Below are 27,616 nucleotides of genomic sequence, written 5' to 3'. Positions count from 1 at the left end.
GTAAAGGGTTGGGCCAGGCTGGTAGTGTTGAGGTTTGGAATTTCCACTTTGAAGTCAGATCCTGGCTTAGTCACTTGCTAACTTGTGTGATCACATCTCTCTGAGTCTCAGTTTTCTCAACTGGAAAAATGGGGCTAATGATATAGTTCTTAACCCCATAGCTCCTGTGAATGAGGCTGAATGAGTCAACAGACTTAGTTCTCATAAGTAGTTGGATATCATTATTGTTTTGCTTTTGTGTTGTTTCTACTATTATGTGGTAACTCATAACATGGAATATAAATTTCAGTTTACTACCACATATCATTGTATGCTTGTAAATATATAAGACAAGCCAATTTAAAAATCATTATATATGAAGCTTACAAAACTAAATGGCTTAATTTATCCATCTGCAAAATGAAGATTAAATAGTACCTATTTGTTCTAGAATCACCCTTATAACTAGGGAAGGCTTGGATTGCCTAAACAATGCCACTGGACAACATTGTAACAACTTAAGACAGAAAGGTACTCTGGGCATCATATTCCAAGTAGAGATGAGTATTCTTTTTATAGGTCTTTCTTATATCAAAACTACTGTAGTTCATAATAAACAGCAAGATATGGATGTAGGGACTTATGATTTCTTTTTTCTAAAAGGAATCAACAATTGCACTGCTTGCTGATTTAACCTAGAATTCTTTGTCATTTTGACCGATGTTGTAAAGTAGTCTTTAGTGGAAGCAAAATGTAATACTGCAAAAAAGCACAGATGGTATCAAACTGCTTACATCACAAATGTAGGTGTCTTTTGCCCTTGTGAAATGTGCTTCAGCCTGGGCTTGTTCAGGTGTTCAGGCTGGTTTTACAACATCTGAGTGTGTGAGTGTTTAGGTTCAAATGGGTCAATGTGCCTCATTTTTTCTTGAAATATTAAAAACATATTTTATTTATTTCTATACCCATCAAATATATGATACTAATCCACGAGAAACTGAAAAGAATTAAATTTAACTCTGAAGTACAAAGGCTTTGTTGTACTGGTTTCATTTTTGGTTTTTGTTTTGGTTCTTTTACTGTTGCTTACCTGGGAAGATTTGGCAAGCTTCTGAGTATATTCCTTCTCAATCTGCTTCAGCCTGCTGTTGGCCTGAAAAACACACGTACACGAACACATACACAGTGACCTGTGAGCTTGGTATCTCTTCCACATGCCTATCACCAGGCAGCTGGGACGCCCGCCAGCTGCACCGCCCTTCTGGGGCAGCCAGAAAACCACAGGGCTTGTCTTTGATCTGACGCCAACTATTCATCACTTAAAAAGAAAAAAAAAAAAAAAAAAGATCTCTCCTGCCAATTACTAGACAAACACAGACTTCTGCGGATAGAAAGAGAAGAGGCAGAAATAGACACCCCAAAAGTGTGAAGGCTCAGAAGGTAAAGGAAGGGAAGAAAAAGGAAACAGAGGGGAGGGAATTGGAAGAGAAAGCTGAGACAGAATTGGAGGAGGAGGAAAAGAAGGTGGTAAATACAATACTCTTTAGTCTAAAAATAAAAGAAATAGATACTCCTGGCTAGGGGCAGATATGAGAATTTTAGATTCACTCAGTAAAGAGTTGAGCCCCCATGTTGCCTAACACACAGAGCTATTTTTTTTTTTTTTAGCCACAAATACATCTAAATGAAGCAATTTTATGTTCTAGAAGTAGGGCATTCTACAGTGGGGTGGCCTTTCCAGAAGAAGTCCACATCACTTAGAACTAGATTACCCCTCTGCCACGCAAATTCTAATCCTTGGGTGTGATGTGCTTTCCAGTCTCTGGACGTGTTTGGGATCTTTACTCCAGTGTTCACAAAGGACGTGGTGGCTTGCCCTAGATGGGGCCCTCCTCTGTCAGTCATTTAGGGGAAAGCTTTGGGTCATCACTCTCATGATTTCTTCTTCTCCTGTCTGCCACCCCACCCTCACCCTCTCTCTGATTCTTATCTCTCTCAGGTTTATCATCTTTTTCTTATTGTTTTTATTATCATTTCTTTAAATTTTTTTTCATTTCTTTCAGAGTTTCCTCAATTTTTACTTTAGAACTTTCTGCTGGACTTTTCAAAAATTATGCCAACATATTAATAATTTCTAAGGATTCTTTCTTGTTCTCTGAACAGCAGTATGGAACCCAAGCGTTAGTATTTTTATGCTACAATCTTTTACAAAGAGAACAGGAGGGGAGACAACAGTATTGTTAAGATATTAACATCATTTTAGCACTTGAGAAGGGCATGAATCTCCTTTTACAATAGAGGAAACTGAGGCAGAGAGCGGTTTAGTAACTTGCCCAGAACCACAGAGCCAAAGAGTGACAGAACCAGGACTTAGTCACCCCCACACAGTGGGGTGGCACAGCACAGATGCTCCATCGGCTAGAGCACCCAGCAAATGTATATTCCCACTTTCCTCTGAGGTTATTAATTTTATATCTAGGTCTGTATCTATCCATTAATTTATCTAAATGTGGTCATCTATCCATCCATATAACCTTAGGAATTGTTTTTCTGCTCACTAAAGTGTCATTTTTTTTCCTAAGTTCCCTTTATTTATTTACTTTTGCCAGCCTGTTTGGATTTTTGGCTTTTGTTTTACTGACCTTTAAATATCTGGTGATCACTTTGCTGTTCTTTCTTGTTTAAAGTGAGGTCCTCTAAAGCTGACTATAGAAACTCAAGATGTGTAGCTTACGGATGGATGGACATCCCCATAGGATGTTAAAAGGGGCCTGGACTTTCTTCTTGGGCCAGTTTGCCCAGCGCTGCATGCTCTGTGTACTGCCTGGTGGCCTGTCTGGCTCCATCGTTTGTGGAAGACACCTAAGATGCTGGGACTGCCACTCTCTCATAGGCCTGTCTTCGTTCTTGCTCTCAACTGTACCCAGTCCTCTCTCTCACTCTCTCTCTCCAGGGAGCAAGCCTGGGACAGGCTGTGTCACCTGGCTGTTCCTCACACAGCCTTTGAGCCTACCCTCTAGTGTTTCCTTTACTACATGCCCAGATTCCCAGATTCCCAGAGTCCCAAGCCTTCCCAAGCAGGACAGACTCTGTTCTTCTAACAGATGTCCTCCAAGCCTCCTTTATTCCAGGATTTTTTTTTTTATTTTGGTTTGCTTAGTTCTGCTAAGTCCATTTTGGATCCAGACCCATCTCAAGTGCTAAAATGATGTTGATATTTTAAGAGTACTGTTGTCTTCCCTCCTGTTCTCTTTATAAAAATTAGAACATAAAAGTACTGATGCATGGTCCCATCTTGAGGTTCTGATTTATCTGGGGAACAGTCTAGACATCATAATTTTAAAACTTTTGGCAGCTAGTTCTAATGTTCATAGCTGGGTGCAGTGGTGCACTCCTGTAATCTCAGCAACTCAGGATGCTGAGGCAGGAGGGTCATAAATTAGAGGCCAGCTGGGCAACTATTGAGACCCTGTCTTAATAAAAAGGGCTGGGGACATAGCCCAGTGGTAGAACACTTCTGGGTTCAATCCTTGCAAAATAAAACAAAAAATGCCACTGTTCATGACTCTCAATTTTATTTCTTGCATCTTAATGAGCCTTTTTCAAGGTGTGGATAGAAATGGGTGAGTTCTGTCCACTAGATTTTACTGGTAGCAAATGATTTTTTTATTTGGATATCACAATGAGATATCACCTACTCCAGGTGCATCTCTATCAGCACTAGGGCTGAACTGGGAACTGCTGGTTAACGCATCTCTCTTCCACTAGGTGGCGAGATCCCAGAAAGCAGCCCTATTCCCTAAAAAGTGCTGGGTGCATGAATGTTCACCTAGTGAATGGCTAGACACCATCCAGCCCCTTTCCTTTTCTATCCCTGAGCTCACACCTCTGAAGTAATTTTTTTTAATAACCATATGTTTCATGGTTAAGCTCAATTGCAATTCTTTTTTTGTTTTTATTAGTACGTTACAGTTTTATCCAATAATGGGATTTGTTGTGACATACCTGTACTTGTGCACAATATAACAATATAATTGACTAATATCACTGCCCAGCCCTTCCTCCCTCCCTCCTAGCCTCTGTTTCCCCTCCTCTACTGTGCTCCCTTTCATTTTCATGAGATCTCCATCCCACCTCTTTCTTTTCCTTTTTCCTCTCTAGCTTCTACATACAGGAGAAAACATGCAACCTTTGGCCTTTTGAGTTTGGCTTATGTTGCTTAACATAATGGTCTCTAGTTCCATCAATTTTCTTGCAAATGACACAATTTCATTTTTCTTTATGGGTGAATAAAACTCTATTGAGTATATATACCATGTTTAAAAAAATCCATTCATACCTTGATGGACACTTTGGCTGGTTCCACGATTTGGCTACTGTGAATTGTGCTGCTATAAACATGGGTATGCACACGTCTTTATAGTGTGATGACTTTAATTCTTTAGGGTAAATACCAAGGAGAGGTACAGCTTGGTTATGTGGTGGTTAGTCTTTTGAGTAACCTCCATACTGATATCTATAACAGTTGTACTAATTTACAATTCTACCAACAGTGTAAAAGTTTCCTTTTTCTCCACATCCTCTCCAGCATTTATTAATATTTGTATTCTTGATGACTGTCATTCTGACTGGACTGAGATGAGATCTCATGTAGTTTTGATTTCCTTAATTGCTAATGATCTTGAACATTTTTTCATATATTTCTTGGCCATTTCTTCTTTTGAGAAGTATCTGTTTAATTTACTTTCCCATTTATTAATTGGTTTATTTTATTTATTTATTTTGGAGTAGAGTTTTTTGAGTTCTTCATATATTCTAGATATTAATCCTCTGTCAGAAGAGTAACTAGCAAAGCTTTTCTCCCATTCTGTAGGTTCTCTTCACTTAATTGTTTCCTTCACTGTGTGGGAGCATTTTAAATTTGAAGCTGTCTTATTTATTAACTCTTGGAATTATTTCCTGAGCTTTAGAGGTCCCACTGAAAAAGCCATTGCCTGTGCCTATATGCTGAAGTGTTGATCCTGCATTTTCTTCTAGGAGTTGGATAACTTCTTATCTAATCCTAGATCTCTGATCCATTTTGAGTTGATTTTTGTGCAGGGTGAGAGAGAAGGGTCTAGTTTCATTTTTCTACATATAGGTAACCTGTTTTCCCAGCACCATCAAATGTAATTCTTTAGCGTTTATTTCATAAATATCTGTATTTATAATCCCATTGAGCACACTGGGTAGTTTGCTTTTTTCTAGAGTAAAGAGGGCATGTGACTACTGATATTTTTCTAGTAAGCTGTCAGACTCAATTGCTCTGTAAGTCAGACTCAATTCCCCTCTCAGGCTAGGAGAGGACCTCAGTTGTACAGCACTTATCTCACATGCACAAGGCTCCAGGTTCAATTCTCAGCATGGCAAAACAATAAAAAAAATAAAGCCACTCTTCATAATAGAATTAGGACTCCTCTGAACCTCTTGAGGATTACTGGTCTTGGTTCACATTCTGTCAATGTTATTTATCACAAAATGCTTGATGAAGTATTTATTGCTTTTAAAATAAACACAGAGTTCTTACTATGGGCCAGACACTGTTCCAAGTGCTTTAAAAAATATTTATCCACTAGAAAATCTAAAAATTAATTATCATGTCATAAAGAGTAAGTTCCTTTTCCCCAAAAAAGTTGGAGTCAGAGTTGTTGGCTGGCTTAGGAAAGCTGTGCTTCAGCCCTGGAAGCTCACAAACCCAGACAAGCTGCTTGACAACTATATTTGCAGTTCACTCACCCACTCTAGAATAACAGCACTGGACAAACAGCAGAGAATGCCTCTCAACCTTTGTGGAACATCTATCCGAGAGAGTAAACCAATTTCAAAAGTAATATTTGGATGTCTTCAGGGCCATAGAGATGAAGCAGGAGGAGGAGATGGGAAGTGAGGAAAAATAATCTAATTTAAAAATAGGCATGTTTTAGAAGGTCTTCTTGAGAGAGTGACAAAACCTGCAGAGAGGAAGCCATGGTCAACTCCAGGGAAAACATTTCAGGTAGAAGGAAGAGCTGGGCAAGGGCCCTGTGTTGGGGTGTAGTGCAGAGAACACTGTGGTGGATCAGTGAGAAATGTCTCCCTTGAATAAGATGTGTTCTGAGCGAGAACAGGGGTCAGGTTCCACATGGGACTGTGTGGGATTTCAAGGAACTTGGTCTTTAACAGGAGTATTAATAGGAAGTCTCTTAAGGGTTTTTAGTATAGAAGAAATTCATAATTTGACTTATGTACTGAAAAGATCAATCTAGCCTTTGTTGGGTGAAAGAACTGAGTAAAGAAGCCAGTTGGGAGGCTACTGGAAACAATCTAGGATAGTAACAGCTAGTGGTGAGAGTCTGAGAAAAATTTAAAAGTAGCATCAATGGATATGTTGTATGACAGAAAGAAATGATTCAAGGATAACTTCAAGATTTTTGTGCTAAGCAGCTAGAAAAATGAGATTATCATCACTTGACATTGGAATAACTATGGGTGGAATAGGTTTGGGGAGGAAGCTAAGTGATTAGTTTGGGCATATTAAGCTTGGAGATATTAATCAGGTAACCACTGTTGAGATGAATATTTGGGTATTCAAATCTTGAGTTTATGGGAGAAAGGTGGGTTAGAAGTATAAACTCAGAAGTCACCAGTGTATACATAGTGTATGATACCATGCTACTAGGTGAAATCTCAAGACATTGAGTGACACTAAACAAGAGGCTCAAGTATGCTAAGTCTTGGTCCTGCAAATGTTAAGATGTTGGGAGAAGGGGGAGGAAGGCAGACAGAACAGCTGGAGAGATAAGAAACTAAATCCTGAAGCCAAGTGAAGAAAATGTTTCAAGGACTGGTCAACGGTCAAATGTGACAGAGAGGTCATGTAAAATGAGAACTGAGAAATGATCACATTGATTTGGCAACATGGTGGTCCCTGGTGATACGGATGAAAGTAATTTTGGTGTAGTTGGAGAGATGAAAGCTGGATTACAGAGTGCTGAAGAAAGAGAAGAGAGACAGTGGGGGTAGAATACAGACCATCTGTTCAGAATTTTATTAGGGAAGAAAAGGAAAGAAATGGGTAGAAGCTGCAGGGCAAGTAGGTAAGTAGGGGCTGGTTTGTTTTGTTTTGGTAAGGAAAGAGAACTAATGGCCTGCCTGTAGGCTGATGGAAACCACCCAGCAATAGAGAGGGAAAAGAGACAATGTCAGAGATTTATTAGAGAGATATCCTTTATACAACATGTTATGGAGTGAACTGGGTCCACCACAAATTCATCATATAGAAGCCATAATCCTCAATGTGACTATATTTGGAGAAAGGTGCTTTAGAGGGGTAATTAAGGTTAAATGAGGTCATAGGGTGAAGCCTAATCCAATAGCATTGCTGTTATTATAAGAGGGGAAGAGATACCAGATCTTTTTCACCTTCTCCCTCTCCTGGTGCATGTGTGTATGCAAGTGCGCATAGATACAAAGACACACATAGAAAAAAGGCCATGGAAGGACATAGAGAACACTGTAGTCTATAAGTGAACAATTAAAGCCTCACTGGGAGGCAACCCTGACACTGTCTTGATCTTGGATTTTTGGCCTCCAGAACTGTGAGAAAATAGATTCCTATTTTTTGAGCCACCAGGTCTGTGGTATTTTGTTATGGTAGCCTGAGCAGACTAATATAGGGTGGGATTTTGAGCAGAACAGGAAATCGTCCTTGTTAGGAGTACAGGCAAAGGATCCGCGGTACAAGTGGTGAGAGATTCTGATTGGTGAGAGATTTCTCCATGAAGGAGCAGGAAAGATTCACCAACTGGGTATGAGGATGGAAGAAAAAGCTGTTGGGAGATGTGAGGACTGAGGAAAGACACAAATCAGTCATGTAGGCAGGAAAAGGAGGGCCTGGGGAATACAGTGTAAGTCTCAGGATTCTAGGAAGTATTAGGGCCCACTGGAAATTACTAATGTTGAATTCAATATCTCACTTTAAATTCAAAGTAAGACTAGTTTGTAATTTGTAAATACCTGTAGAAGGTGCGGTAAGCTAAATGAAGCAGCATAAATACTAGTAATTAGGCTAGTAATTGAAGAAATGAAATTGATTTATTAATCTTTCAGGTTTTTAGTATTTTTGAACCTAAATCACAGCTTCCTATATTTTTTAATCACTCTTAAATAAATCTAAAAAATGCTTGTTTAGGATAATTTAAATTCACAACTTATTTATCAGGCAAACTATCCCCAAAGCATTTTTAAATTCTTTTACTCTCAGAATAGTACTGATTATACATTTCATCTCTATACATAAAAATAAATCAGGTTTAGTTATTTTATACTCTGGATAAACCAAGTTTTATTCTTATAGCTACCATTTCTAAGTAGAAACAAAATTTTCATATAAATACCTGCAGTATGGCCTGGGTAAAATAGACAAGAAAAATCAAAATTTTGAAGTGAGTCAGTTTTTTTTTTTTTTTAGTAGTACTTATAGTCATGGTTGTGTTCAGCTCTGGGTCTCTCTCGCTGCTTACGTTTAAGATTGGCCACGCTGTCCCCCTCCAACAAGCACTCAGTTCTCTACTTTCTAGGGCCTATTCCTCAGGTCATTATCTTTGTTAAAAAGTCCAATGTGCTGATCAGCTTCTCCTATGTAATTCAAAATCCTGAGTTTGAAAACACAACTAGAAAGGAGAAAAACAAAACAGTTTTCACAAAGGTGTTTATTATTGGTAATTATCTTATTGTGCTACCCTTTTCTTGCAGGGTACTTAACATTATGCCATAATTCAAAAGAAGTCCTCCATTCCTTGTGTTCCAGGTTCCTACTATTAATGGTGAAAAGTTCAGGCAGTCACCTTCCTTTCCAAGAATATGATTTGGAGAAAAAAATACTAAGATTCTACTCTGAAATATTTATATTTAAGGTAAGACCAGACCTTGGAAGGTAAATCTCTTTAAAATATAATAGCATAAGTTTCTGAATAAAATATTTGTTTTTAGGATGAAGGAAAACAAGAATGCTTCTCAGAGTCTGAAACATGGCATTAAGCTCAGATTATTATGCAGTATTTTCTATTGAAAATCTTAGTATGCACCCGGAAACACTATGAATACACTATGGCCAGTCTAGAAAAGCTGCATCATCCTACTGACAAAAATATCCAGAGAATTCATAACAAATACTTATATTTAATTTAATTAGACATATATACAGAAAATTTGAGCCTGAAAGTATCTATGTTTTACTTCAAAATAAAGTTGTAAACTTGTGAAGAAGAAACAAAATTTATGACTTTCACTTTGGCCATGATGGAATAACTGGGAATACATTTTATTTGCCATAGTAAATAGCTAGGACACTTGACAGAATTTTGGAAAAACTTTAGAATATAGGCAACAGGAAACTTAGGAGCACAACACAAAGAGAAGAAGTTTAGTTCCTTGATTTAGTTTTCATTGGAGTTTTGTAGGTTTTTTCATAAATTTTCAGTACATATTTTGTTAAATTTACACACATTTAATTTTGGGAAATACTAATGTAAATAGTATTTCAATAGTATTATGTTTTAAATTTCAAATTATACTTTGTTCATTGCTGATATACAGGAAGGTAATCAATTTGTATATTAACTTTTGCATCCTGCAAACTTACTATAATTTGCTTATTAGTTCCAGGAGTCTGTTGATTCTTTTGATTTAGACAATCATGTCATCTGCAAACAAAGAAAGTTCTATTTCTGGTGCCTGCAAGCTAGGCGAACCTGCAACCCTCGGGCGGGCGGGTCAGGCCCAGCAACCAGCCAAGTGACAGAGCAGCTACACGCACCTGCGGGGAACGCGGACCAGACCCACTAGGACAGGTCCGGCGGCCGGCTGAGGGCCAGGCCCGTCCCCTCCCCCAGTGTCTGCAAGGTAGGCGGGACTGTGAACACCAGCAGAGCGGGCCCAAAGCCTGCTGAGGGGCGGAACCGGCCCCTCCCCCAGTGCCTGCAAGCTAGGCGAACCTGCAACCCATCGGGAGGTTAGGCCCAGCAACCTGCGGAGTGACACAGGTGCCCCTGGCGCCTGCTGGGTAGGCGGACCTTTGACCGACCAGCAGAGCAGACCTAGGGTCTTCCAGCATGGTAGACGGATCACACTAATTGGAGGAGGATCACAGCCACTACCTGCCCTGCAAGGGTGATTTTTCAACTATACAAGAGCAATATAAATAAATAGAGGGAAAATATCAAAGACACAACAATTTCACCAAGCAGAAAGAAATGCCAGCAGTATGAAACGACAAGGAAAGAAAGGACCACAGGCAATGCAGGTCAACTCAACTTTAGAAGAGGTAATAGCTGCAACAGATGGAATGTCAGATAGAGAGCTCAGGACATACATGCTTCAGATGATCTGGAGTCTCAAGGAAGACATGAGACAGCAAAATCAGACAATGAAAGATCACATTGACAAACAAATCCAGGAAGTAAAAGATCAATTTCACAGGGAGATAGAGGTAATAAAAAACAAACAAATTGAAATCCTAGAAATGCAGGAAACAATAAACCAACTTAAAAACTCAATTGAGAATACTACCAGCAGAGTGGATCACTTAGAAGATAGAACATCAGACAATGAAGACAGAGTATTTCAACTTGAAAAGAACATAGATAGCTCAGCAAGTCTACTAAGAAACCATGAGCAGAACATTCAAGAACTATGGGATAATATCAAAAGACCAAACTTAAGAGTTATTGGGATACAGGAAGGCACAGAGCTCCAAACCAAAGGATTAAGCAATCTATTCAGTGAAATAATACAAGAAAACTTCCCAGACTTGAAGAATGAGACAGAATCCCAAATCCTAGAAGCCTACAGGACGCCGAATGTGCAAAATCATAAGAGATCCACACCTAGACACATTATAATGAAGATGTCCAACATACAGAATAAGGAGAGAATTTTAAAAGCTACAAGAGAAAGGAAGCAGATTACATTTAGGGGTAAACCAATCAGGATAACAGCTGATCTCTCAACACAGACTCTAAAAGATAGAAGATCCTGGAATAACATATTTCAAACGCTAAAAGAAAATGGGTTCCAACCAAGAATCGGGTATCCCGCGAAATTAAGCTTCAGGATGGAAGATGAAATTAAAACATTCCACGACAAACAAAAGTTAAAAGAATTTGCAGCTAGAAAACCATCTCTTCAAAAAATCCTTGGCAAAACACTACAGGAAGAGGAAATGGAAAACAACAATGAAAACCAACAGTGGGAGGTAGGACAGTAAAGGGGGGAAAATAATCAAAGAGGAAAACAAATCAGGTTTAATAGCATTAATAAACAAACTATGGCTGGAAGAACAAACTATATCTCAATAATAACCCTAAATGTTAATGGCTTAAACTCACCAATTAAGAGACACAGGCTAGTTGAATGGATCACAAAACAAGACCCAACAATATGCTGCCTGCAGGAGACGCATTTGATAGGAAAAGATATACATAGACTGAAGGTGAAAGGTTGGGAAAAATCATATCACTCATATGGACTGCGGAAACAAGCAGGAGTGTCCATACTCATATCAAATAAAATAGATTTCAAGCCAAAGTTAATCAAAAGGGATAAAGAGGGACACTACATACTGCTCAAGGGAACCATACACCAACAAGACATAACAATCATAAATATATATGCCCCAAACAACGGGGCTGCTATGTTCATCAAGCAAACTCTTCTCAAGTTCAAGAATCTAATAGACCACCATACAATAATCATGGGAGAATTTAACACACCTCTCTCACCACTGGACAGATCTTCCAAACAAAAGCTGAATAAGGAAACTATAGAACTCAATAATACAATTAACAACCTAGACTTAATTGACACATATAGAATATACCACCCAACATCAAGCAGCTACACTTTTTTCTCAGCAGCACATGGATCCTTCTCAAAAATAGATCATATATTATGTCACAGGGAAACTCTTAGTCAATATAAAGGAGTAGAGATAATACCATGCATCTTATCTGATCACAATGGAATGAAACTGAAAATCAACGATAAAAGAAGGAAGGAAAAATCATGCATCACTTGGAGAATGAACAATAGGTTACTGAATGATCAATGGGTTTTAGAAGACATCAAGGAGGAAATTAAAAAATTCTTAGAGTTAAATGAAAACACAGACACAACATATCGGAATCTATGGGACACATTGAAAGCAGTTCTAAGAGGAAAATTCATTGCTTGGAGTGCATTCCTTAAAAAAAGAAAAAAACCAACAAATAAATGATCTCATACTTCATCTCAAAATCCTAGAAAAAGAAGAGCAAAACAACAGCAAAAGAAGTAGAAGGCAAGAAATAATTAAAATCAGAGCTGAAATTAATGAAATCGAAACAAAAGAAACAATTGAAAAAATTGACAAAACTAAAAGTTGGTTCTTTGAAAAAATAAATAAAATTGACAGACCCTTAGCCATGCTAACGAAGAGAAGAAGAGAGAGAACTCAAATTACCAGCATACGGGATGAAAGAGGCAATATCACAACAGACACTTCAGAAATACAGAAGATAATCAGAAATTATTTTGAATCCTTATACTGCAATAAAATAGAAGATGGTGAAGGCATCGATAAATTTCTTAAGTCATATAATCTGCCCAGATTGAGTCAGGAGGATATAGACAACCTAAACAGACCAATATCAATTGAGGAAATAGAAGAAACCATCAAAAGATTACCATCTAAGAAAAGCCCAGGACCGGACGGGTATACAGCAGAGTTTTACAAAACCTTTAAAGAGGAACTAATACCAATACTTTTCAAGCTATTTCAGGAAATAGAAAAAGAGGGAGAACTACCAAATTCATTCTACGAGGCTAACATCACCCTGATTCCGAAACCAAAGACACTTCAAAGAAAGAAAACTACAGACCAATATCTCTAATGAACCTAGATGCAAAAATCCTCAATAAAATTCTGGCGAATCGGATACAAAAACATATCAAAAAAATTGTGCACCATGATCAAGTAGGATTCATCCCTGGTATGCAAGGTTGGTTCAATATACGGAAATCAATAAATGTTATTCACCACATCAATAGACTTAAGAATAAGAACCATATGATCATCTCGATAGATGCGGAAAAAGCATTCGACAAAGTACAGCATCCCTTTATGTTCAAAACTCTAGAAAAATTAGGGATAACAGGAACATACCTCAACATTGTAAAAGCAATTTATGCTAAGCCTCAGGCTAGCATCATTCTGAATGGAGAAAAATTGAAGGCATTCCCTCTAAGATCTGGAACAAGACAGGGATGCCCTCTTTCACCACTTCTGTTCAACATAGTTCTCGAAACACTGGCCAGAGCAATTAGACGAAAGAAATTAAAGGCATAAAAATAGGAAAAGAACTTAAATTATCACTATTTGCAGATGACATGATTCTATACCTAGCAGACCCAAAAGGGTCTACAAAGAAACTATTAGAGATAATAAATGAATTCAGCAAAGTGGCAGGTTATAAAATCAACACGCATAAATCAAAGGTATTCCTGTATATCAGCGACAAATCCTCTGAAATGGAAACGAGGACAACCACGCCGTTCACAATATCCTCAAAAAGAATAAAATACTTGGGAATCAACCTAACAAAAGAGGTGAAAGACTTATACAATGAAAACTACAGAACCCTAAAAAGAGAAATTGAAGAAGACCTTAGAAGATGGAAAAACATACCCTGTTCATGGATAGGCAGAACTAACATCATCAAAATGGCGATATTACCAAAAGTTCTCTATAGGTTTAATGCAATGCCAATCAAAATCCCAAAGGCATTTCCTGTAGAAATGGAGAAAGCAATCATGAAATTCATATGGAAGAATAAAAGACCCAGAATAGCAAAAACAATACTAAGCAGGAAGTGTGAATCAGGTGGTATAGCGATTCCAGATCTCAAACTATACTACAGAGCAATAGTAAAAAAAACAGCATGGTACTGGTACCAAAACAGGCGGGTGGACCAATGGTACAGAATAGAGGACACAGAAACCAACCCACAAAACTACAACTTTCTTATATTTGATAAAGGGGCTAAAAGCATGCAATGGAGGAAGGATAGCATCTTCAACAAATGGTGCTGGGAAAACTGGAAATCCATATGCAACAAAATGAATCTGAATCCCTTTCTCTCGCCAAGCACAAAAGTTAACTCAAAATGGATCAAGGAACTTGATATCAAATCAGAGACACAGCATCTGATAGAAGAAAAAGTTGGCTAGGACCTACATGCTGTGGGGTCGGGCTCCAAATTCCTCAATAGGACACCCATAGCACAAGAGTTAACATCTAGAATCAACAAATGGGACTTACTTAAACTAAAAAGTTTTTTTCTCAGCAAAAGAAACAATAAGAGAGGTAAATAGGGAGCCTACATCATGGGAACAAATATTTACTCCTCACACTTCAGATAGAGCCCTAATATCCAGAATATATAAAGAACTCAGAAAATTAGACAAAAAGATAACAAATAACCCAATCAACAAATGGGCCAAGGACTTGAATAGACACTTCTCAGAGGAGGACATACAATCAATCAATAAGTACATGAAAAAATGCTCACCATCTCTAGCAGTCAGAGAAATGCAAATCAAAACCACCCTAAGATACCATCTCACTCCAGTAAGATTGGCAGCCATTATGAAGTCGAACAACAATAAGTGCTGGCGAGGTTGTGGGGAAAAGGGTACACTTGTACCTTGTTGGTGGGACTGCAAATTGGTGCAGCCAATTTGGAAAGCGGTATGGAGATTTCTTGGAAAGCTGGGAATGGAACCACCATTTGACCCAGCCATTCCCCTTCTCGGTCTATTCCCTAAAGACCTAAAAAGAGCATGCTACAGGGACACTGCTACATCGATGTTCATAGCAGCACAATTCACAATAGCAAGACTGTGGAATCAACCTAGATGCCCTTCAATAGACGAATGGATAAAAAAAATGTGGCATTTATACACAATGGAGTATTACTCTGCAGTAAAAAAATGACAAAATCATAGAATTTGGTGGGAAATGGATGGCATTAGAGCAGATTATGCTAAGCAAAGCTAGCCAAGCCCTAAAAAACAAATGCCAAATGTCTCCTTTGATATAAGGAGAGTAACTAAGAACAGACTAGGGAAGAAGAGCACGAGAAGAAGACCAACATTAAACAAGGATGTGAGGTGGGAGGGAAAGGGAGAGAGAAGGGAAATTGCATGGAAATGGAAGGAGACCCTCAGGGTTATACAAAATTACATACAAGAGGAAGTGAGGGGAAAGGGAAAAACAGTACAAGGGGGAGGAATGAATTACAGTAGTGGGGGTAGAGAGAGAAGAGGGGAGGGGAGGGGAGGGGAGGGGGGATAGTAGAGGATAGGAAAGGCAGCAGAATACAACAGACATGAGTTTATCAGTATGTAAAGCAATGAAGTGTAACTGATGTGATTCTGCAAGCTGTATACGGGGTAAAATGGGAGCTCATAACCTGCTTGAATCAAAATGTGAAATATGATATATCAAGAACTATGTAATGTTTTGAACAACCAACATTAAAAAAATAAATTAAAAAAAAGTCTACTGTTCAGCAAAAAAAAAAAAAAAAAAAAGAAAGTTCTATTTCTTCCTTCGCAATCTGTTAACCTCTTATTTCCTTAGGAAGCACCTTCTCTATTCCTAGTTGCTGTGATTTATTTTTTCACACATGGATATTGGATTTTATCAATTACCTTTCTGCATCTATTGATATGATCACATGATTTTCTTCTTTAGTCTGTTGATATGATGTATTAATTGATTTTCAAATGTTGACCAGCCCAGCATACCTGGAATAAATCTCACTTGACCATGGCGTTTAATTGTTTTTGTACATCATTGGGTTCAATTTGCTAATTTTTTGTTAAAAGATTTTTGTATTGGTGTTTATGAGGGATACTACTCTTTAGTTTTCTGTGTCTAATTTTGGTATCAGGGTAATATTGGCCTCATTGAATGAATTAGGAAGTAGTCCCTCTGCTTCTATTTTTTCAAAGAGACTGTAGAGGATTAGTTTAATGTTTTCCTCACATGTTTGGGAGAATTCACCATTAAATCCATGTCACTCTAATACTTTCTGGTTTGGAAGGTAAAGGTCATTAATTATTGAGTTAATTTTTTATTATAGATGCAGGTCTATACTGATTGTTTCTTCCTGTATAAGTTTGACATTGGATGTTTTCCAAGAAACTTGTCCATTTCAAATCTTTGAGCATAAAATTACTATTTCTTTATTATCCTTTAAATGTCCCTGGTATTCATAGTGATGTCCTGTCTTTCATTACTAATACTAGTAATTTTTATACTCTTTTTTCTTATCATGGTGAAAGCCTATGAAATTTAGTGATCTTTTCAAAGAACCAGTTTTTGAGGTTATTCATATCTTCTAATAATTTCCTGTTTTCAATTTCGTTGTTATCTGCTTTAATTTTTATTATTTATTTTCTTGTGCTTTTCTTTTGCTAGTTTGATAAAGTAAAAATTTATTGATTTTAGATATTTTTTCTAACATGTGCATTCAATAGTATAAATTTTTCTCAAATTGCTGCTTTCTGTATATCCCACAAATTTTGATAAATTGTGCTTTAATTTAGTTCACAATATTTTAAAATTCATCTTGAGGTTTCTTCTTTGGCTCATATATTAGAGTGGGATTTTCCAGCTATCTTTCTGTTACAGATTGGATTCTAGTTTAATTCAATTGTGATCTGAGAGCAGACACTGTATGATTCATATTCTTTTAAAAATTTTAGATGTGTTTTACGGCTCCTCCTCCTCCTCCTCCTCTCCTCCTCCTCCTCCTCCTCCTTCCTCCTTCTTCTTGTTCTTCTTCTTTTTGGTACTCAGAGGCACTCAACCACTGAACTACATCCTCAGCAGTATTCTGTATTTTATTTAGAGACAGGTCTCACTGAGTTACTTAACACCTCACTTTTGCTGAGGCTGGCTTTGAACTTTTGATCCTCCTGCCTTACCCTCCCCAAGGTGCTGGGATTACATTTTTACTGTAATTCCTTATACCCAGTAAAAAGGCCTCTATAACATAGTGGTAAGATGGGGGCAGGGAGCAAGTGTTCTGCAGTCCGAGATTAGATCAATCTGTGAGTCTGTACCCCTGACCTTGAAGTTCACCAGTGCATTTCAGCTTTCCCCTCTCTTAGGTCAGGTATAGGAAGGCTGGAGGGAGCTGCAGTTGCTATTTTTCCTTCCCTGAATGGAAGTCTAGAGTGGGCTGGTATTGGTTATTTCCCTTCCTAAGGTTCAGCCTCTGGTACTTTCTCTTGAGTTTCCTTTTGAAGGGTAACAGAAACTCTGGTATATTTCAGAATGGTCACTTTTCACCTCTCTTCTGCTATGAGCACAGTTGGATTTTTCTTCAATATTCTTTTTGAGCATCTGGGTCAAACTCACTCAAGTTTAATCTCCCAGACTTGTCCAAGGTAAACCTCCACCTAGTGGAGTTCTGGTTTTTCTAGTTCTGGTTTTTCTACCAGGAACCCATTCCTGCAAAGGTTTCTGCTCAGGTAAGTTTGGGTTCTCTGAGTCTTGTCTCTAAATTTTAAGGCAACAGTTCTCCCTAGGAGCCCACTTTTCTGACACGTTTAAGAAAAGCTGTTGATTTTCAGTTTTTTAAGCTTTTCACTTATTTTTGGATGAATGGAAACTTCCAACCACCTTATATGCCTGATCAGAAACCAGAAATATCCAGATAATTTCCAGAAATAAAAGGGCAAATGTAAAGGAGAGTCTTAGTAATCTCTGAGACAATGTCACATTCTGTAATATATATGTAATTATATCCCAGAAGAAAGAAGGTTCAAAAATATTCAAAGATATTATGACTGAAAATTTTCCAAACTGAAAAAAACATCTAAAACCACAAGCCAAAAGATCAGTGAACAAAATACAAGGTAAATATAGAAAACCACATCAAGATACATCATAATAAAATCGTAAAAAACAGAAATAAAGATAATATCTTAGAATCAGCCACAGAAAACAGATACACTAAAAAGAGAAGACTAAAGATTTCTCATTTAAACTATGTAAGTCAGAAAACAAGAAAATTAATACTTAAGGTCTTAAAAAACTGTTAATCTAAAATTGCATATTCAGTGAAAATATCTTTCCAAACTGAAAAGAAAAAACAGAAAAATTGGAGAGAATATGTCATCAGTAGATGTGAATATAAAAAACAATGAAAGAAATTGTTCTGGCAGATGGATAGATAACAAACAGAAACCTGGATGGGCCCAAAGGAATAAATAACACTGAACATAGAAAATATGTGTGTAAATATAACATAATTTTGTTCTCATTTTAACAGTTCTTTAAAAGACAAGTTGAATGTTAAATAATAATAAAAATTTACTGTGGTGCTTAAAATACTTGTAGAATGGGGAAATGGAAGTACTTATTAAGGAGCTTACATTTCACATAATCTGAAGGTAAAGGCAGGCTGAAATTAAGATGCATATTGTAAAGCCTACATCAAGAACTAAAAAAATAAAATAAAGAGGTATGAGTTAAAATTTAAATTTTAATTCATAAAACAATAGAATGATCCTAAATATGTATGTGCCTAATTTCAAAAACTGACAGAATTGAAAGAAAAATAGGCAAGTTCACAAACTGTAACTGAATAGAATTCAATACTCCTTTTTCTGGAATTGGTAGAACAAGTAGATCAAACATCAGAAAGAATACAGATGATTTACAAAAATGGGATGGTATCAAACTAAGAAGTTTCTTCATAGCAAAGGAAACTATCAAGAACATGAAGAGAGAGCCTATAAAATGAGAGAAAATCTTTGCCACCTGCACCTCAGATAAAGAATTAACTTCCAGGATATATAAAGAACTCAAAAAACTTAACACCAACCAACCAACCAACCAACCAACAACCAAATCAATAAGTTGACAAAGAATTGAACAGGCACTTCACAGAAGAAGAAGTACGAATGGCCAACAAATATATGAAACATCTCTAGCAATTAGAGAAATGCAAATTAAAACTACAGTGAGATTCCATCTCACTCCAGCTAGAATGGCAATGATCAAGAATATAAGTAACAACAAATGTTGGCAAGGATGTGGGTAAAGGTAATCATGTACATTGCTGGTGGGACTGCATATTAGTGCAATCACTCTGGAAAGCAGTATGGAAATTACTTAGAAAGCTTGGAATGGAACCATCATTTGACCCAGTTATCCCACTCCTCTATATATAACTAAAGGACTTAAAATCAACATACCACAGGGACGAGGCCATATCAATGTTCATAGCAGCTTAATTCACAATAAGTAAGCTATGGAACCAACTTAGGTGCCCTTTGGCAGATAAATGGATAAAGAACATGTGGTGTATATACACAATGGAATATTGCTCAGCTATAAAGAAGAATGAAATTATGGCATTTGCTGATAAATGGATGGAATTGGAGACTATCATGCTAAGTGAAATAGGCCAATCCTCCCCAAAAGGTGGGAATGGAAGAATAGAAATTCATCAGATTAGACAAAGGGGAATAAAGGAAAGAGAGTGGGGGATGGGAATAGGAAAGACAATAGAATGACTGGACATAACTTTTCTATGTTCATATATGAATAAATGACTAGTATAACTCCACATCATGTACAACCTCAAGAATGGGAAGTTATACTCCATATATGTATAGTGTCAAAATATACTCTACTGTCATGTATATCTAAAAAGAATAGATAATTTTTTTAAAGAAATTAAGATGACTTGAAAAACAACCAGCCTGACCATTAATCAAATAGACCATATTTTGAGCCATTAAATGAATTTTAATTAATTTTAAAAAGGATCAATTTTATATAGTAGACTCTTTATAATGAGGTAAATATGAAATCATAACAGAAATATACCTGATATTTCCCAAATATTTGAAAAGTGAAAAATGTACATATAAATAATTTATAAGTTAAAGAAAATTTTAGAAAGGAAATTAGAAAATATTTTGAAATAAATGAATATGGGAGCATATATTTGTGGAATGCAGCTAGGTCAGTACTTAGAGGAAATTTTTAGCTTTGAATTCATTTATTAGCAAAGGAAGAAGTTCTAAAATAGTAGTATAAACCTGTACATGAGGAAGGTTGAAAAAAATGGCAAGTTAAATATGGAATAAGCAAAGGAATATACAGGTAGAAATGAATGAAAAAGAAAACAGAAAAATAAAAGGGGGGGAATGAAACCAAAAGCTTATTCAAGACAATAAATTTGACAAATTCTAGAAACACTGATCAGAAAAGAGAGGCAAAAAATACCAATATCAGAAATGAGAAAGAGAGACCACTATCACATTCTACAGATATTAATAGGGTTAACAAAGTATTATGAACATTATATTTATGAATTTTTGATAATTTATACCAGTCTCTGAAATGATACAAACTGCTGTATACACACACACACACACACAATAGTCGGGCCCAAGTAGTTTCACTAATCAATTGTATCAAACACCTAAAAAAGAAATAAAACAAACTTAACATTAACTCTTGCAGAAAACAGAGTAGGCAGAAATTACATCATGATACATCATGATAACCAATTATAGGAGCGATACTGCTCCAACAGAACATGATTCTCTCTTAACACCATCAAAACCCTCAAATCATTAATTATGTCTAGTCACCTCTCCTTTCCTCATATTTTCTTCTACATTGACTCATTTCCATGTAATTATAAAAGACCAGTTTTTCTCCTACACCCTACACACACACACACACACACACACACACCACACACATGACCCTTTGTGAAATCCTGACATACCCCTGTGAACTGTGAGAGTTTCACAAACATTTAATTCAATTTTTCCTCTGTAATAGGCACTGTATGTTTACAGAGTAAAAGATTTAATACATTTGGGGAGGATACAGATTAAGTATATAAATAAAATGCTGCATAATAAGTGTCATGAAAGAGATATGCACAGGGTGTTATTAGGGAAGAAATACGAGATACCTCACATCAGAGAAGGCTTCTGTGAGGAGGTGAATATTAAAGGATAATAATGATGCTGCTGATGACGAGGAGAGCAACAACAAAACAACAACTAATTTGTTTTTCTCTTTAATGAACATATTTAAATACTTTATACACATCAGCAGATCTATCTAACTCGCTCAAAAACTCTGAGGTAAGCACTATTACCCTGAAACTGAGAGTCAGGGGAGTTACAGTGTGAAACAAATTTTCAATTGACGTAAAACAAAAATTGAAGATGGAAGAAGTGAGAAGGGACAGGTGCAGAAGCTTGTGAAAGCACAGTGCTTCTGAGCCCCGGTGCGTTGCCTTCTTCTTCACAGGGACACGGCTTGAAAAGGTCATCTCTGCCCTCTGCCTCCATTTTCATCTACTTGTTAGTTCAAGAAATAGTTACTAAGCTCCTTGGTGACCACTGTTCTTTACTTAATGGCTTGAAATTTGATTCTGTCTCCTCTATTCAACTCACCAAAGACCCTTTCAGTGCATTTTTTTTTTCTGATTATAAAAGTAAATACAGATTGTGGTGATGGTTGTACATTTTTTTTTAAAGTCTATTAAAGATCACTGACCTATACATTTAAAACAAGTTTTAGTATGTAAATTAAGACTCAATAAAGTTGTTTTTTTAAAAAGTAAAGAAATTGTTTATTGTAGAAAACCAAGAAATAAAAAGAACCATTTGAAGCCTCCTGTAACCTTCACCCAGTGTAATAAGGTCAACATTTTAGCAATGGTTATGCAGTATCTTTTGCATGCTCCTGGACATTTCTGAAGTCTTCAATCTGGGGATCTCTCTACTCAGGCTCCTCACCTGGCTTCCTACTTATAACCACTTTATAACAGTAGAACTACAGAGCAAACAGAGGAGTCAGTTTGGGCTTTTAATTATAACCTGGATCAACTGGATTCATGGCCCAAAAAGTCTTTCAGAGTTAGTTTTCACCTAGGGAAGAACTTTCTTGGCTTCCCCCATTTCTTCTCCACCCTCAGACTAGAAAAGAGTCCCCAGGCTGGGAAAATGAGGCAGAGTCTGAAGTGAAAGAGAAATGTTTATCTGGGGATCTTTTCTTGAGAGAAGGCTCTAATTCTCTCCTCCCTCTGGGATACACGGAAAGACTGGAAACCCCATGTAGACAGGGGCTACTGAGAGCTAACTGGCCCATGTGCTTGTGCCAGGAGGAGACAAGCGCCACAGTGACGTCTATGTCAGAGCCACAGGAAGAAATGGGCTTTGTGGTATATGGGTCTCAGCAGGCTGGCAACACTCTGTGCCCAGTTCCCCAAGAGCAGCAAGGATGTACCAAAGACAAGGACTTTCAAAGAGGCAAGGGATGATAGAGATGTATTAAATTGGCAGTCAAAGATCACTAGGGAACTCACATTTTTCTGTGGGCTCCTGGGGGAGTAGATGGCACCTGGGATCAGAGGCCCCACTTCATTCACCACCCCTGGCATGACGGAGGAGCCAGCATTTACCTGATATTGTGGGGGAGTGACCATGGTCTGAGGTGACTAAGGACAAGGATCATGTTTCTGCTACATGTGACTCAAAACAGAAGCTGAGATGACAGTAAGATTTTTACATCTGAGTTGATGGCCTGAGGTTTGTAATAGGTATATCATTATAAAGAGTTACAGTGCCATTCCGGGATTATCTGGCTCAGGTCCCTGCTTGCCATCATGCCCCTTCTTCATGAAAGACACATGAATGAAAGGCGACAGAGAGACAAAACCACTCTATCATAGGCTGCGTTTGAGCCTAATACCTTTGAGGTGGTGAGTGGGTGGGAACAGAGGGCTAAGTCTTTGAGCCCCCTGAGATAGAGACCCCTTCTCCTCCCAAGTTCAAATTAACAGGTGACCACCCCCTGGCCAACCACAGGAACTAGGAACCTGAAGCAACTGCAACTTGCTTAGGCCCAAGGAGAGAGGGGACGGCCCTATTACACATGCTCTGGCCTCATCCCCAGCACACAGGAAGCAGAGGGAGGAAGAGCCATGCAGGAGTGATACACAGAGATGCTGCTCACTAGCAAACATGGCAGCCAGCTCATGTGCTCCTTCAAACCTGTGCTGCCTGTGCCCGCAGATAAAGGAGGAACGAGGCAGGATTCGGCAGGATGGCAAGAGCACTGTCGGTCTTCCCCACTTTGCAGTATGTCATGTTTTTCCATGTGATTAAAAATATCCCAACACGTAAACTTTAAAAGCTTTAGTATTTCATCACGTGGGTTGAGAATTTAAAAAAAAAATGTTCCCACAAATTTAGGAAAAGACTAACCATACTGCAGCCACAGTTGCAAGGAGTCATCACAACTGGGAAACCTGATCAGTTAATCAACAGCAACTCACTTTGGTGAATACATTTTTACAACCAACCAAGTGTTGTCAGCCTTCTATTTCTACAGTCAGCCATCAGAGGCGGATTCGCTCCAACAACACCTGAGAGCCAACCCTCCACCTTACTCTCACACACTCCTACTGCCACCAAGCTACAGCTTTGAAAGTCCCCTCATCCTGATTCCCACTTCACCCTCAAACCTACACTGCTCAGAGAGGCTGTGCTGACCACCAACACAGCTGCCCTTTATTATGAGAGCAAAGAATTCAGCTTTCACTTTTTAGTTGAGATACTGACAGTCTCTCTCATGGCTCACTGAACCATTCCTCTATTGCTGAATACTCATGAGGACTTGATCATTAGAAGTAACACTATGGCATCTATCTGCATATATGTGTTTCATTGAAGCACTGATTATATTTTTAAGTCAAATTCCAAGAAGTGGGATTAAACCAATGAATAGAGACAGTGTTAGGGCTGGGGATGTAGCTCACTTGCCCCCATGAGCAAGGTCTTGGGTTTGATACCCAGTACTGCCAGGACTACAGAAACATTTTTAAAGCTCTTTATAAATATTATCAAAGTGCATTCCAGAAATTTACAGCCCCACATGTCAGGGTCTGATTTACCCATTATATTAGATATTCTTAAGGATTAAGTATTCTTATTTTTAACACAATCTTTACCAAAGTAATAATAGTTTTACTCTAATTTGAACTTCTTCTGACTTGACTCCCTGCCTCCATATTTAGCCGATTTCCAATTTCCCCTGTATCACTGTGACAGCTCTTCTGCTGAAGAATCTTGCTTAATCAAGACCAAATTCCCTGGCCCTTGATGCTATGAGCTCACATCTCATTTCTGCTTCAACACCGTCAAACACTACCTTTATCCTGCTAGCTCAAAAATAGGAATCTTGGGCTGGGGTTGTGGCTCAGTGGTACAGCACTTGCCTAGCATGTGAGAGGTGCTGGGTTCGATCCTCAGCACCACATAAAATAAATAAATAAAATAAAGGTATTGTGTCCAACTACAACTAAGAAATAAATAGTAAAACAACAACAAAAAACAGGAGTCTTTCTTTGTTCTGTTCACTGATTTATTCCAAGGCCATCACAAAACACAACCAGTAACAGCTGAATGAATGAATAAACATTTTTAATGGGTTTTGCAGGCCAGTTTTGCTTTGCAGTGTGTCTTTCTGCCATGTCTCTCTCTGACCCCACCAACAGACCAAGACCAGTTCTAATGCTAGTGTTATTTTCTTTGCTCATACCCCTTGAAGTCATTTGTATTTCTGCCCTCTGGTACTTAGAGTCCTAGTGATATGTGAGGTTGTTCTACAGTCTTTTGAAAATGTGTCTTATCTTTCCTGATAGGTTCTGATCAGAGTGTGTGACTTTGGCATCACTGCTCTGCCCCGAGTGGTTGCTTAGCAAATACTGCTTTATAAAGTAATGAAAAAAAAAAGTATAAATGAGCTGCACTGTTAAGTTTTAAAATAGTTTTTTGGAGAAAAAGATCATTATTTCTTCATCTCTACCTAGCATATTCAAGGTAATGCAGAGAATGGAGGTAGAAGTTTGGTTTATGAGTATTTATAAAAAATGATTTTCTAGGCTACCTCTTTCTAAGAGGAGAGGAAAGATAATTTTGAGTAAAATGGACATTGGGCAAGTAATTATTTATGAGAGAAGGCATATTGTTTTTCATCTTGGTAAATATATTTTGCTTTATATGTCATAAGTATTTTAAGACATTTTAAGATAATTGAAGTATATAAAGAAAGCCGATTTAAAAAAAACAGCTTTCAAAAAATGTCTTAATATTAATTCAGAGAAAAGATAACTTTTCTCACATTGCAGTTATGATGATAACTTTCCCCAAACACTACAATAAATCATAAAATTTTACTTAGTTAAAAAATGAAAGCTAAGTTAAATATCATGTATTTGTCTGTGTACAATTATACATATGATACATAACACATAAATAAAATTATGCCTTGCAGATTACTATGCTTGCTCAAACAATAGTTTAAAAGAACTATTTTGACTTTCACTTCCATTTCTTTTAACTTTCAGAATGAATTTTAAAATGGAATAAAGTCTGTATTTTTTGTTTAAAGAAATATTCATAGTGTTTTACATTCATCAGCATTAAATATTTATTGAACCAAATGCTGAAAAAAGAAATAATCCATCCTCAACTTGATCATGCTAATTTGCTTATGACATTCTCTGAAATAAATTAATTGAGGATTAAGAAGGCAGACTGCCACTTAAGACTTCTGATGATCACATTTGTAATTTCAAAGCCCCTTCTGGAGAAAAGTAATCAAGACAGAACCGTGGTGGGAAGTTGATAAACATTTGTTGAATACCTAAAACTCTCAGAGAAAGTTCCTGATGATGAATCCTAAGACTTTCAAGTCTTCTTTTGAGTCAAGGGTAAGCTCTCAGCTTGATACAATCATTATAAGAAAGGGTATTTTAATTAGAGAATTCTTTTCCTTTTCTACCTTTACATATAAATCCCAACTTGAGAAAATGACAAACTAGTCTAAGTAGCAAAGCAGCTGCAAATGTCAATACTCCATATTTAATGACTCATTTTAATTAATCTCTAGCAAATTGATTGAATCATCTTAAATTGAATCAGAAGCTGGAAATCAGGAACCCCAAGTGTTTCCGTCGTCTGTACCTATTCATTTTGTAAGAATCCTATTGAAAAGTCACCTCCTTTTATTAAAGGAGAAACTAGACAGTTATTCAAAAAGGGTTATAATTATCAATATCATTTTTAATAAATCCATTCTAAGAAATGCCCATACATTCCTGAATTTGATCTTATTTCTTTTCCTTTTTCTTTTGTAGTGTCAGAGATTGAACCCAGAGCCTCATGCATGCTAAGCAGGTACTCTTTTCTAAATATACAAATAAGGACTGAATATATTCTCTGTCCTCACAGTAACTGCAGTCAATACTGTAGAATAAAATAATGTGTTATTTAATGTCAGATAACCTAAAGAATAACGTGGGACAGGTGATTGTCTTCTCTTACTGTAATTCAGAGGGACTAATTTTTTCACCATTGCAACATATATTTACATGGCTAACACCCATAAATGATCACATAAGGTTTACACGAATTTCCCCACCCCACTTGCTGAATAAGAAAGCAAACTGTGAAACAAGCTTATGGAAATAGTTAAAGAATTAAGATCTAATCATATTTCAAAGCTCGCCCCCAGAGAAGCTCTCTGAAGCAAAGGCCACAGAAACTGAAACTCATTTATTACTTGGGCAGAAATACAAACTTTAAGAGTAAGGGGAGGGGGAAAAACTTTAGTTTGCTCTAGGGAAGAAGCAGCTATTCTCTGATGTGCAAAAAAGAATTTATCATCAAAGACCAAATGTAAATGGGGCCAATTAATTTTAAGAATCTCTCCCTTCTATAATATTTTTATAAGTCTTTGTTACACTTTACAAGATAGATGTTACCAATGTTAAATGATATGACAAATGTCAAAGGAAAATGATTACTATATTTAACAAATTTAACATGCATACTCTATACTTTAGATATACTTAAAAATGATTTACATATGGGTGGCACCTTCTATGGTATATTTATAATATACTAATTTTAGTAAGAATATTTTCTTCAAATTTTGACTTCAAAGTAAAAAAAGCGACATTTTTCAGTGATCAAATGATATTAATTGCATTATTAATCAAGTAATACAATTTTCAAGTAAGCTTTAAATATAGGAGATATTCTCATTTGACATTCTTATAAGTTCCACTAATATTATACTTGTTCTGAAAAACTTCTTTTTGGCTCATTTGTATAAAAACTTAAAAATTCAATGAATATAAATTAGAATATTTGTGAAATAATGTATTTACAAAATGTTGCTATGTTAAATTTATAGACAGTTCAGTTTAATATGTGACAATGATCTTAATACTTAACAGATGCTCTATACCACATATTGGATTATTTAGAGTTTGGTGCTGAGAGAACATTCTTGATATTCAGTCATTAGCTGTTCCGAATTTAAAATAACCTAGAACTGATTCTAGTTTTCTAGGATCATTTACACTGAGATAGAATACTATACCAATTAGTCTAAAATATTTGAAGTGTTTGACAATATGAGATCATAAAAATATGCCTTACTATCAAGTCTACAAAC

General features: G+C 36.9%; 1 protein-coding gene across 3 annotated transcripts in view; it reads right to left on the bottom strand.

Moving 5' to 3' along the window:
- Positions 1–27,616, bottom strand: part of Cep112 (centrosomal protein 112) — a 448,365-nt gene that overhangs the window by 96,015 nt on the left and 324,734 nt on the right. For all 3 annotated transcript variants that reach the window (XM_026406648.2, XM_077800819.1, XM_026406647.1), the window contains one exon: positions 1,070–1,132. In XM_026406648.2, the coding sequence (XP_026262433.2) occupies positions 1,070–1,132 (63 nt within the window). The remainder of the gene's footprint in view (positions 1–1,069; positions 1,133–27,616) is intronic.

The sequence above is a fragment of the Urocitellus parryii genome, chromosome 7 (assembly GCF_045843805.1).
Source record: "Urocitellus parryii isolate mUroPar1 chromosome 7, mUroPar1.hap1, whole genome shotgun sequence".
Taxonomy (NCBI): Eukaryota; Metazoa; Chordata; class Mammalia; order Rodentia; family Sciuridae; genus Urocitellus; species Urocitellus parryii.
This window is presented reverse-complemented; position numbering and strand designations above follow the sequence as displayed.